Here is a 13,529-nt window from a genome sequence, read left to right on the forward strand (position 1 = left end):
ATTTATTTTTACTTTTAGAAATGAGTGGGAGCCTCCTGACAGAAAAGTAGATACCCGCAAATTCCGTTCAGAACCAAGAAGCATTTTTGAATATGAGCCGGGAAAGTCTTCTATCCTTGAACATGAAAGACCAGTGAGTGAAGTTTATCCCTTTTCATGCACAATAAATCATTTAATGAAACATTTATTCTTTAAATCTGACATACTTTTGTTAAGTATAATAAGGTGCTTTTGACAAGTACAGTAAGATCATTCTGTTCAAGTGACTTCTCCTTCAGGAGGTTGATGACCACAAGTCTGCACTGTGTCCACTTTGACTCATGATTGACTATGGATAGCCTTGATCTCTTGCACATTCCATGCAACTGACCAAGTCAGATGGATTCATTTGCCTTTAAGGTGTTTTCTCACCCCCAAGGCAAGAGAGTGTCCTAGAGACTCATCCACACAACTTGCTGTTGAGCACATGTTTTGCTTCTTCTGCCAAGTTGTTCATTAGTTTTCACAGAGGTCTGCTAGCATCCATAATAGCAGAGACATTAAAGAAGGTCCCAGGGAGATGGTGGGGACCTGGTCTTGACTTAGACCCCAGTAATAAATAATAAATTACCTCATATCCCAATAATAAATTCATAATACTGGATTCCTTTCCTGGAGAGAATGTTTAACTGAAGATTTAACATAGAACAATGAGACAAAATTATTTTGCTTGGGTTGATACAGTACTTTTAACTGTGAGGATTGTGGGTTCAGTGTACAAAACATGCACGTTCATTTTGTTGCATAGATTAGCTAATACTTACAAGCTTCTAGATGCAATGTGGAAATGTGTAGATTTTGTCACTGCCCTTATAGTTTTATCAGCACATACAGAAGTAACATGAGAGTTGTTACACATGCAGATAAAATCTTTCTTCCAAAGCACTCCAGGAATTAAATTCAATTAAATTAAATCCACAAATGTGATCTTGTTATTACTGATATTTCACATATAATAGCTCAGTGCAAACTAACTTGTAACTAAAATTCTTCGTTAGTTTTTTTAAAAAACTAGGAATTAAATTAATTAAAAGCATGTTTAACAAGGCTGAAATCTTACATTTCAATACTTATTGCTAACCTTTCCAGTAACCGAAAGGGCATCTTTCACGATGTCTGCTCATGAGTACTTAATTCATGGAGTAACTGTGTTTATAGAAGTACACGTGCAGAGTGCTGGCATTGTGACTGCCACATCTTGAGCTAAACAAACTGATTCTAACTTGATCAGTACAGTTTATGCTGGTTAACATGGAAGCAGCAATTGTTCCTAAATATTTTAATTGCAAAGTTAAATATATAGCATTTTGGAATTGCTTCCCTTTAAACATGGTAAATAACGTTCAGAAACCTCAGCTTTGTCTTGGATGGTTTATATGCTAAATGCCGAGGTGGATTGTTAGGTATTATTATTATTATTATCTTATGATGTTACATTGTGATACTATTCTTCGAAGTTGTATTTTGTCATATGACATATGCCATAAATTAGAATAGCCTTCCCCAACTTTGTATTCTCCAGATGCTGGCTGACAATTCCTAACACAACTGGAGAGTGTTGGATTGGGAAGGACCATAGTTTATACATCTGCAACCTTCCTGTATTCCTTAAGACATAACGTGGGTTATGGGAAAGTGGAGAACTTTTCATCTGTGCAGTAGCTCTAGCCAGCACATTTTATGATGAAATTAAATTTAGGATATATATTGCTAATAGAAGAGAATATATGTAGCTCAGGGTTGAACTACTAGATTCTTAGCGCTCTCTGAGCTTAGTTGTTTCCTTGCAGACATTCTTCCCCCAGGCTAGATTACGTCATCAGTGCAAGGTAAAGTGGTGTACTGGGAAACAGCAGCAGATAAATAACCAGGGGAGAAAATAATATCCTAATCAAAGAACCATCAAGGAGGAAGCCACGTCTCCACCAAGACTGACAGGGCAAGCTACTATATATAAACAGCCAGCACACTGAATCTCCCTTGCTCTGATGATGTCACCTAGCCTGGTAATGAAAAGTCTGCAAGAAAACAACCAAGCTCAGAGAGCACCAAGAATCCAATACTGCTACTGCCCAATCATCCTCATCACCATTGGCTAATTGTAACAGACCAGAGCACATAACAAATAGGGCCTGTGATTTTTAAAAAATTAATTAATTGGACATAGACGCCATCACGTCTTCATTCTATACAGGGAAATGTGTGATTATCAAGGAAAAATACTTATCCCAGGTTTAAAATTGTCAACTTGGGCAGATACACAATGGAATCCAGAGAAATTTTGAGTTACATACTATGGATGCTTTCTCATGTCCTCTGTTGAAGGAAAGTACGTCAGTAGGCCAAGTGTTTCCCTCAGAAGCAGGGCTGGTCAGTGTTGCTACCCACACCCATGCTGGTATAATGGGCAGTGATGGAGGAATTCCATGCCACCCTTCCACCTCCAGTATCATCTAACAGCAGGAAAATGACCTGCTTATCACTATCCTGAGGGTGACTGGTGGTGCTCCCTGTCCCTTCTTCTGCAGCCTCTGAATCCAGTAGATATTTGAGGTCAGCAAATCACACAAATTTTGTGTAAGAATGGAAATATTGACTTTCTGGAACATCTGCTACATGAGATCCGTATTTCCATCTCTGAACACACACCTACATACACACACACATACACACCAGAAAGAAAGAAATAGCTGTGTAAGAGAGGTCTCCAATCTTTGCCAGCCACAACACAAATGGATATAGAGTTGCTGAACCTAGTGGCTGGAGAAGAGGGTCAATCTTATAGCAGACCTGCTGGGCCACTGAAGCTCAGCAAGTTGCTGATTTCCAAAGTCTCTCCTCTATTTGTTGTGGATTGTATATAGACTACTGTAATGCGCTCTACATGGGGCTACCCTTGAAGAGTATCCGGAAGCTACAACTGGTCCAGAATGCAGCCGCACAGGCAATCCTGGGTATGCTAAGGTTTGCACGTGTAACATCTTTGTTGCGTGAGCTCATAGGGTCCCAGTCTGCTTCCGGGTCCAATTCAAGATGTTGGTTATTACCTTTAAAGCCCTACATGGCATGGGACCAGGATACCTGAGGGACCGTCTTGTCCCGATTACATCAACCCTCCCCACCCAGTCATGCAGGGAGGGCATGTTACGGACCCCATCCACAAAAGAATTCCATCTAGTGGGGCCTTGGAAGCTTACCTTCTCTGCAGTAGCTCCCACCCTTTGGAACATCCTTCCCCCAGAAGTGAGACAGGCCACCTCTCTCCTGGACTTTCAAAAAAGATTAAAGACCTGGTTTTGTCAGCAGGCTTGGAATGGAAGGGGGAATAGCCGCACCTGGGGATGGCTAGCACCTTAGAGTGACTTTTAATGGACCTACTATACAAAGAACTGACAAAGAACTCATGCCCATCTTGATTCTATTACATTCTTACTTTTACTGTATTTATTGTATTCATAACTGTTTTGGCTTTTTAATTCTATTTTATTGTAAACCGGCCAGAGTCCCTCCTTGGGAGGGAGATGGGCGGTGATAAAATTTGATAAATAAAATAAATAAATTGTCCATGAGGGAGATCTGATGCCAGCGTAAGATGCCAGGACACCTTGGCTCAACACCAGCCTGCCTCAGTAACAGGCTGGCCACAAAACTCACTTGTGAGGACATATCCTTGGCAAATGGTTACTGGGGTGTCTTCAGTCTGTGTAAATGAGCTCTATAAGGAACAGGGCTACTGTTGAAAACCACTATTCTATATAATGATTTATTGCATAACATCCTCTACTATGTAGTTCTTCCTACGTAATCTTTCGAGTTTATTAAGGAAAGTACCTTCCTGCGTCTTGTGATATTCAAACCAATGACGATAGGGAATCATGCCTAAGCGGGGGTACCATGCCATGCGTCATGCAACATTCAATTCCATGCAATTGCAATTACATTTCTACTTTTCAATACTTAATGAGATGTAGTCATTCAGTAAAATTGCTTAAGTTCATCTCAGCATTAACTTTCACTGGATTACTTCTGGCAGGCATTTGAGAAACCAGACTTCATCTCCAAAGCCTGCTAATAAAATGTTGGATGAGATGTGATTTTGGCATAGGTAACAAAACTTTTCCTGGATTTAAATCCACAAACATTTGCATCAGTTTACATTTCAGTGACCTCTGCTTGTACATCTGATTAATTTTTAGAATCTGGGCTTTGTTTCAGTGGTGGAATCCAAACAAACTGAACTAATTAGCCATTTTAATGATGTGCAGGCTTTCCTGGGCTTAGAAATTTGGTGGTTATTGCCCAGGATGGTATTTACAAAAAGTTTTATGGGGGTTGGAAGGGGGGGACTCATTGGCATTTCTATGGTAGAATTTGTGTAACGTGAAATGAGCCTTTACAAATGTTTTCAGTTGCAAACAGTTCCCAGATGGTGAATAAAGCAGAATCAGAGAATAAATTGGGATTTCATCCATTTTTAAGGAACATTTTATGGCTATCTAGATTCAGTAAATAACACTTCCAACAAGCAAATTGAGATCTAACCTTATGTCCTATTGCAAGTTATCATTCTACTCACTACTTATCCTGCAAATATCAGTCCTGGCAATCTGACTCAAAATTACACAGGGAACTGCACAGCCACTTGTTTGTTTTTCATGAAAAACACCAAGAGGTTGTGAACTTAATCAGAAGAATAATGAAGCATGCTAGCCAGATGTATAGGCATTTTCCCTCTGGCTATCTTTCCAGCCAAAATATTCTTCCATCAGCTTTTCTAAATTAGGGGGAAATATATATATCCTCTAACTAATTTAACCTTGACCCACGGGATTCTCTCAGTTTTACTCAGTTGAAGCTTGGGAGTACCGTTGCCAAGTATTGTTTAGTCCAAGCATATTTCCGTTGTGAAAAGAATGAATAATTATGTTTTAAAGAATTATGATCTTATACAGTATTTATGCTGTTCCATGAAGCATTTTCTTCTGGACAGTATCTAAATCAATTAACAAGAATGGAGTGTTTAGAAGTCTCCATTGTATGAGTAATGTTAACTGTACAACAATTAATTTGCATAAAACTTATAGGGGGTACAATTGGTTGTGGTTTGGTTTGGTTTGGTTTTTTGGCATGTTAGTTGTGACACAGCAGGAGCTAAAAAATTACTGGGGAAAAATGTACAGCTGTTTTTTTCCCATAATGGTCACTTTCTCACAATTGTTGGAAGCTTCATTTTACACAGCTCCAGCAGTTCTATTCTTTTATTATTCCATTAATGTAGCAAAATAAATCTGCTCTGTACTCCACAACTAGTATTTAGCAATTGGCAGCCTCAGTCACTTAATCATGCATTCTGCCATTATTAAAAATATTTTTTTATTTGAAACAGAACAGGAAATATAGGCATTTAAATAAATTATGAATACCAGAAGAAGCTAGTGTTGTCTCTCTTGAGTTCGCACTGATTTGCCCCAGTTGATATTCTTCTTGATACTTTTTCATCATTTCAAATTCTCCTAGCATTTCATCACTATCTGCATCTTGTTGGCCTGCTAATCCTTATTCTCTTTCACACATGCCCAAACAGACACACACTCACATACACATACACACTACTTACAGGCAGTGTTGCCTTCATGAAGGGAACAAAATCTTTTGATAACTGATCTGGATAAAGGTCTCTCTTCTTAGCCTTTGCCCACTACTTCTGCCTTCATTATTTTTTGCATATAAGAATATGTACAGCTATATAATGTACATTTCAACTGGTTAGTTTCTGTTTCATAAATGTGTACATTATTAATACAAATGTTACATGATAAATTATTTTTCTTATGAATCTGGATAGAGTGCTGGCCTCAGTTTGGGACAGTTTGTGAGATCGACAGTGTATGTGATGCAAATAGATTTAGTTACTGCAGAAGAATGGAGGAATCTTCAACAATCCTGAGTATACTATTTCATAATTTCCCACCATCTTTATCTCTGGAAAACAAATGCATGTTATTTTTTCAGGCACACCAAAAGAAAAACTGCCTACAATTTTTCTAGAATCGCCTTCCCCAAACTAGAATAACCTTCTAGAATAACATTCCAGAAACTTGTGCCCTCTAGGTGGATTGTAAATCCAAGAACATAGACCAACATGGTAATTAGTGTTGTTTGTTAGGAATTTGGTAAACTGTAATTCAACAAATCTGAAAGGTACCAACATTCATAACATAAACAGTGTGACCAAGCTTTAAACTCTCAAGACAAATTTAAAGTCCAGATTTATTGATGTGCATATTCTGCATAAACTTTAAATAGGGGAGCATCACTCATAAATAATGTAAGACTGAAGTTGGAACAAATCTGGCTGTTTTATTATTTGGTTTGGTTTGGTTTGGTTTGGTTTGGTTTGGTTTGGTTTGGTTTGGTTTGGTTTGGTTTGGTTTGGTTTGGTTTGGTTTGGTTTGGTTTGGTTGCCCTTTTTTTAATGTGATGATGCAGAAATTCTCCTGCTACCTGATAGTATAGCTCCCTTCATTTTTTTTTTCCTAAGACCAGAAAACATCTTCCCATTTCACAGGACATTTGGATATTGTTGACAGATTATTCAAAAATAGGAGTTTGTCTGTCCCTCCAACCTACCTCTTATTAGCTCTACAACCCAAAGCCTCTTTCACCTGTTCTGTTCAAACATGTTCCTTGGTAGTCTCTCCTATCAGTTATAATAGATATGTAGGATTTCCACTTCTAAAGAACATCCAATAAAGATAAATAGAGGAAGATGTCACTCTTCCCATCTTGGGAACTTTCAGAAGCCTTTGATCAGCAAGTATTTGCTATAAAATATATATCCACTCAGGTGAGTGGGACACTGGTCCACCAGGTATTGGCTGCCCACCCAGTCTTGTAATGCAGTCCCTGACTTCCAGCCATTCCTGGTCTTGCTTTGCCTTTGTGATCATCAGCAGGCAGTGCTCTCTCCCACAAGCAAAGGTATTTGGCACTCTCTTCCTTAAATGTGCAGGATGCTGTTCATGGTTATGGTGATGGCCAGTTAAGAAACCATGGGAGGAGGCAAATAAACATGAAAGAAAAGTCAGAGGATTTTGATGAAGTCCACTAACTTTTCAGGGATTGAGAAGGATAGTTTTCATAGTGATGCCTGGGCATATGCTGTGCTTTGGTTTGTACTTATACCCTGGCAAGGGAAGAGCATGGATCTTGCTTTATTTATTATTGTTCTATTTTTCCATGGCATTGTCCTTCAGACTGAAGGAAGCCTGTTCAGAGAAATTCCTGTCTTTTTTATTTTATTTTATTTTTATTCTGAGGGGCACTGGAAATACATCTTAGCATTCAGGAGGAATAAAACCCCTTTTAACACCTGCAGGGAGTAAGAGTCAGCAGTTGCCATTCCCATCAGCATTCAGGAAAATGTATGAAGTAGCCAAGAAAAGAAGAAAAAATAATTATAAAGTCATGGCATCAGTCAGCAGTTGTGACAAAGTGGAACTTCAGCTATTCCTGCACTTTTGCCTGTGCATAGAATAGAATATAGGATGGAAGGTGTTCCGGTATTTAATATTTGTGCTGCTTCTAATGTGAATCATGTTGTCAGAATTCTGTTAACTTTCAGCGTAAATTCTCTGTCTAGAAAAGTGAAGTTCAGCCTCAGAATTGTAAAGTGATTTCTGCATGTAGCTCCCAATCTACAAAAGGCCCGGAAAACCGAACACCTGTTTCTTGCTGCCCTCTGCCGTCCTCTGGGAGAAAAAAAAAAAACACCGACATGCCCCAAATGCTGGATCTTTAAATTATATATTTAAAGATGCTCTAAAAAGAGAAATATAGCTCACAGCTCTACATAACACGCATAAAGCTTGGCTGAAGATAAGGAATTGACTTGCAGAAACCTTCTTGCAATTGCCACTGCTTTCTTCATGAATTATCAGCATTAGAGGCAAATCAGGAAGCTGGAGAGATGATATTTAATTGGCAATAAAATATATTGTGGTACGTAGGTGTTATTGAGTATTACATTTTATACCAGTCTTCCTCCATGAAGAGAATCGAGTCCGAGTGACGTTTGAAATATATCCATTGTCCAGGTTCTAATCTCAGGTATGTTGGAGAGTGGATTAGTTCTGATATACTTTTCTAAGGGGACTCATAATGGATATCTAGGTTTATTTCCAGTTGTTAAACTGTTGGGAAGCACCAACTGAGTGGCTGAGTATCATGTGGTTATCCTAAATGCTCTCTGTGGCTCCTCTCTTTCCATTCTGCTTTTTACAAGTACACCAAACCTCTTCCCACACAGAGAACCATCAATATTATGTGAATATTCTTTTTTAAAAAAAACTTTGGCTGAATGTTTAGAGATGTTTGAGCTGTTGTCATACTACTACTATGTGCTTGGCTTTGAAATGTAGAATTAACACACTTTCCTTGAGTGGTTCAAATAGACCTCCAAATCATGTCCATCTAATTATCACCGGTTGTCTAACACTTGTCTAAACAGATCCTAAAAAGGAAACAATTTATTTTTTAAAAAACTTGAGAATCTTTCATTACTCATATTTAATAACATACTTTAAAGTAAAGGAAGTCCATAAAAGTTACAAGAAGTGCATAATAAAAAGTATACTATTTTTTAAAGTACATTGCATTTTTTGTACTGTAACGTGTGCATGCACCACAACTGTTTGGAGGACAGGCTGAAAAGGAGGAATTCAGTCAGTGTGTGACAACTCTCATATCAAACCTCATTTCACCATGAAACCTCCCTTCTCCATCCCTTTGTTTTTGTTTCACCTTCTTCCCTTCCTATTATGCATGTTTAATGTTGGTGTGTCATCAGAACAATGTCATTTCTGACACTTTCATCAGCGTGTGCCTTTTCCTTCCCTTTTTCCTTCACAACTGTTCCAGACTGATCGCATAAATCCAGATGACATAGATTTAGAAAATGAACCCTGGTATAAATTCTTTTCAGAACTGGAGTTTGGACGTCCGGTAAGTGAGGCTAGAATACTAATATATCAGTTTTAGGAACTGGACCAATTCACCCATTTCTCAAGTAAAAATGCCTCAATTCTGAAAGTGCATTCAGAAAGGAATAATTACAGCAATTGTATTTGGAGTATATGTTTCTGTGTTGCCGTTGTCATATATAAATTTCATTGGAGGGGTGGGTAGAGTCCCATAGGGATGCTTAAGAATAGCTCAATGAAGTGGATCACTAATAAACTCCTTTTTACATGTTTGCTGAAGGAGCGTTTTAACTTGAAGAGAAACTGATAATTCTTTGGACTTGAGCATTCAAGCTACTTACAAAAACCTAGACAAATAACACCTTGTGTTATTAGCTTTCAGCTAACTCAGATTTAACAGAAAGTAATTATTACTATAGTCTAGTGCAAAGTTATATGGAGTCTTTCCCTGCAGAAATAAAACAAAATTGAAAGAGAATAAATATTAACTAACTGAAAAGAAACTAACATTTTTTGTTTTACCAAGCATCAGCTCTTCATGGTTACTGTCCTTCTGGATAAAAATAGAATACACTATGCCAGTGCCATCTGCAGATTTTGCAGAACCCATTGCCATGTGAAGGAAACGATTAGCACCAAAAATGTACAAGTTTTTGATGGATTTAATCATAAGCTGCCCAGGTTTGAGGACAAAACTATGAAACAGCACAGCTACTAGAAAGCTAAGACAGTTCTGCATGTCAGTAATTGTTGAGGAGCAGGTCCCAAACTGAACTTAGGTGCTCCTCAGTCTTCTATGGGAAGCTAGTAAGACCAGCTTTTGGTCACATTTTCAATAATGTCCAGGATAATGCTTACAATAGCCAGACAATCTTGGATTTGGAAAGTTATAGAATTTCTTCTTGTGATTCATAATCATAACACAAGATGTTACAGAGAAGCCCTCCATTATCCTTCCATTTTATCCATCTACCACCAAACTAAGTGTATAAGGCAAGAATCTTGCACAGATTCAGCTTTCTTGATCATAAAGAGAAAAATCCAATCAGAACAATACTAACAAATATGAAAGCTCACTTGGGAACCCTACCAAAAGAAATAGATGCCTATTTCTCACAAATAAAAGATAATTTGAAGTGTCATTAATGACTCATCTTTTGACAGTTTCATTGTTAATTGTCCACCAAAGACCTTTTAATTTCCCAGAATCTGCTGCTTCCTCTGCAACAACCATCTCAGCACAACCTGTGGCCAAACTAGGCATTCTGGTAAATTCAGCCTCCATTGGAAATCACCACAGTGTTCTGCCTTGCACTTTTCTGCATCCTTACCAATTACAATTACACACCTATCTCTGCCCCCTTTATATAAATGGCTTCCCTGTATAAGGAAGATATGGGAAGTTCTTCTAAGCATTACAGAGAGGAATGGAGATCCATATTCTCAGCTGCTGTTCTGATGATAGCTGTCCATTTACTTTGATCTCTGGATCTCAGTGTCCTTTGGATCCTAAATCTCAAACATATCATCTCCAGATGTGTAACAATTTGCTATGTTGAAGGAATTATTTTAAGCAGTTACACTCTATTCTTTATTTTCCAGCAGCCTAGCCTAAATATACTAACATTTTTTATCTGGTCTTGGAGAGACCTGTTCATTACAGTTCACCTGATGACCTGAAATACATTCCATCATGAGTGCTTTCATTCCAGAGCCAGCTTCTATTCAGGTCTAACTCAGTGAATGAAGACAATCAGAATAGCAGAACTTGGATTGTTTGTATCCATAATTTCTCAGAAAGCATTAGCCTTACTCAAAACACAGCAGAGCCTCAAACAGAATCAAACAATTATATTCTCTCTTTTTTCCGCCAACATTCTTCCATCTTTTCCAATTTAATGCTGTTGGATTTGGGGGTGTTGTGCTTTCTTTTTGTTTTTTGCCTAGCACTTTACTAACAACAGTGTAAGGTTTATTAAAATGGTTGGTTAGCTACTATCACATATTCTTTACCCCAGCCTGATCCTCCCATTTTGTTGCATTTTTACCACTCTTGTAATCTGTCAACACTCAGTTTCTAACTATGTCACCTTCTCCACATGTTTCATTCCTTGCTGCCATTGATTCTCCTCCATTTCATCTCGCAATTCTGCTTATATGATGCAGCCTCCTAAAAAGGTTTTGGATTATGTTCAAGACAATCCTCCAGGTCTTTCCAAAGAGGTAAATCAGCATGTTTCTTCTATAGATGGTTAAATTTGGGAACAACATGAATATCGAGGTCATGAATTTTCTCTGATTTAATTGTTAGTATATTCTATTCACCTAATATTATCCTGCAAAACTCATTCCAGTTATACAATTATAACTTCATTCTTTTTTCTAGTGTATTAACATACACAGAAGACCAGCCACAATGCCAGAAATATGAAATATCTTTCAATGAAAACATCATAACAACACTCTCCTTATTTTATTTATTTATTTACAGAAGTTATATTATTATCACCTATAAAAATCCTAGGTGGCTCGCTACAATCAATAAAAACAAGGATTAAAACAAAATCGCCCTTTCCACAGGCAACAGACCAAACAACTCAACCCAGCTTATCACAAGACTTTGCCTAAGGCAACACTTTTTAACATAAAGAATATAACGATTACCTTGCTGAATGAGACGTAATTTGGGATAGAAAAATCCTCATTCCCATAACCATCTAACAATAAACATTGCTCCTGCACTAGGAGATGGGAAATGAAAGGAAAATGACAAATAATAAGTGTTATTAATCTGTCTTCTGCTATTTGAACAAAATACTACACTGGGACATTAGAGAGATATGAATCTAAGTCATCATGTTAAGTGTACTCGTTAATGAAGCTCAACATTTGAAGTTCCATCAGGATGTCTAAACTACATATAGTAATCTGCTGGGAATTGGGAGAATGGATTACTAATTCCAAAACGTCTTAATACTGGTACTCAGTGGTTCACATCTTTTGGCTGGCTTTATTAAGTTATGGAAAGTTTCTAGAGACAAGATTTTTTTTCCTCACTATGTATCAGTCCTTATAATTTGAAATGTTTTAGTACCTATCTTGTATCTGGAGCAATAATTTAATTTAAATCTGATTCTACTCATGTTTTTTAACAGTGTATACTTGTGGCAATTTACTTTAAAAATCAGAATAATAAAGGATAAAAAATGGAATATAGTCTAAAAATAAAAAATAACAGAATAGGTATAACACTTTAAAACAACAAATTCACAATAATTTACCTGTTTCCAATTGTCTATGCCTGTCTGGTAAGTTCTGACAGAGTTGGCATGCTTCAGGCCCTATCTATTAAATAATGTCACCTTGTGGGACCCTGGAGGCATTCCTTCTCTGTCACTAGATCTTCCATCTGGAATAGCACTTTCCCCAAGGTCCACATAGTACAACCCTTCCTTCTTCTAGAGAGCCTTGAAGACCTGGCTTTTTCCACAGGCACTGGTACAGGACAGAATATTATGTGAGCCTACTACTGAATTTGAATTGTGTATTGTTAATTGCTGTGGGTTCCTCACCACACTGCCCCCAGGCATGCCCATTCCTAGTCTTGTTTTAGTTTGTTTATATTGTTATTTTTAACCTTTTTAAGCCTCCCAGAGTTATATACAAATGGATAGTCATAGAAATGAAATAAATCAATAAATAGTTCAAAAACATTGTATCTACAAAAAATAAAAAACTTATTCTAGATCCTGAATATTAGGATTGGGGGATTCCTAAGGAAGATACCGAAAAACCTTATTTAGTCTACAACGGAAAAGTTACACTACAACTTTTACTGATGAAATATGTAATACTTCTGTAATCAACACATTTTTTTGATTACTAGAAGCTTCTAAGCTAAATGCAGCCCAATTATCTTCAGGGTACCAACCATAGTTATTGCACAATGATGCTTCACTGCAATTTAACTTGCCAAATTTGAAAAAGGAGATAGCCTTTCTCCAATCTTTTTGGTTTTTTAGTTTGGATGTTTTGATTACTATGGAACATTGATCCTTCTGGCATCAGTTGAACTAGTTCTCCTTAAAAACTCAACTTTCTTAAATCAAGAGAATCCAAATCAGTTTTATTTAATAGTGTTACACAATTTCCATTTGCATACCAAAGAAGTGAAAGTAATAGGTGTGTTAAGCCTCCAGTAGGTTTCATATATCTATAGAATAATAAAACACCTTCAATATCTATTTAGATAATGAGGAACGTCTTAAGCCATTTTGGTCTTCTTTCTATAATGTACTTCCTCATAGGCTATGTTCTTTGGGCTCTCCAACTGCATGTCTGTAATTAACTTACAGAGCAAATTATGCTCCTTTATTGAGCAGTTTAGAAGGTTAAGAGTAATCTTCAGGTTATATCTTGCTGCTATTTTCTGTCTATCAAAATCTACACCTTAAAATACTGACTCACTCTGCCTATAGCTGGTCCTGTTTACTGGATATCCCTCAAGCA

At 37.3% G+C, this 13,529-nt stretch overlaps 1 protein-coding gene across 5 annotated transcripts in view; it reads left to right on the top strand.

Moving 5' to 3' along the window:
- The window catches only part of SORBS2 (sorbin and SH3 domain containing 2), a 178,954-nt gene that overhangs the window by 125,008 nt on the left and 40,417 nt on the right, over positions 1 to 13,529 (top strand). For 3 of the 5 annotated variants that reach the window (XM_063310542.1, XM_063310540.1, XM_063310544.1), the window contains exons 12-14: positions 19 to 133; positions 8,959 to 9,042; positions 11,187 to 11,243. In XM_063310542.1, coding sequence (XP_063166612.1) covers positions 19 to 133; positions 8,959 to 9,042; positions 11,187 to 11,243 — 256 coding nt within the window. The remainder of the gene's footprint in view (positions 1 to 18; positions 134 to 8,958; positions 9,043 to 11,186; positions 11,244 to 13,529) is intronic. The other 2 variants (XM_063310543.1, XM_063310541.1) reach the window with 1 other exon arrangement.

This window comes from Candoia aspera, chromosome 8 (genome assembly GCF_035149785.1).
Source record: "Candoia aspera isolate rCanAsp1 chromosome 8, rCanAsp1.hap2, whole genome shotgun sequence".
NCBI classification, from domain to species: Eukaryota; Metazoa; Chordata; class Lepidosauria; order Squamata; family Boidae; genus Candoia; species Candoia aspera.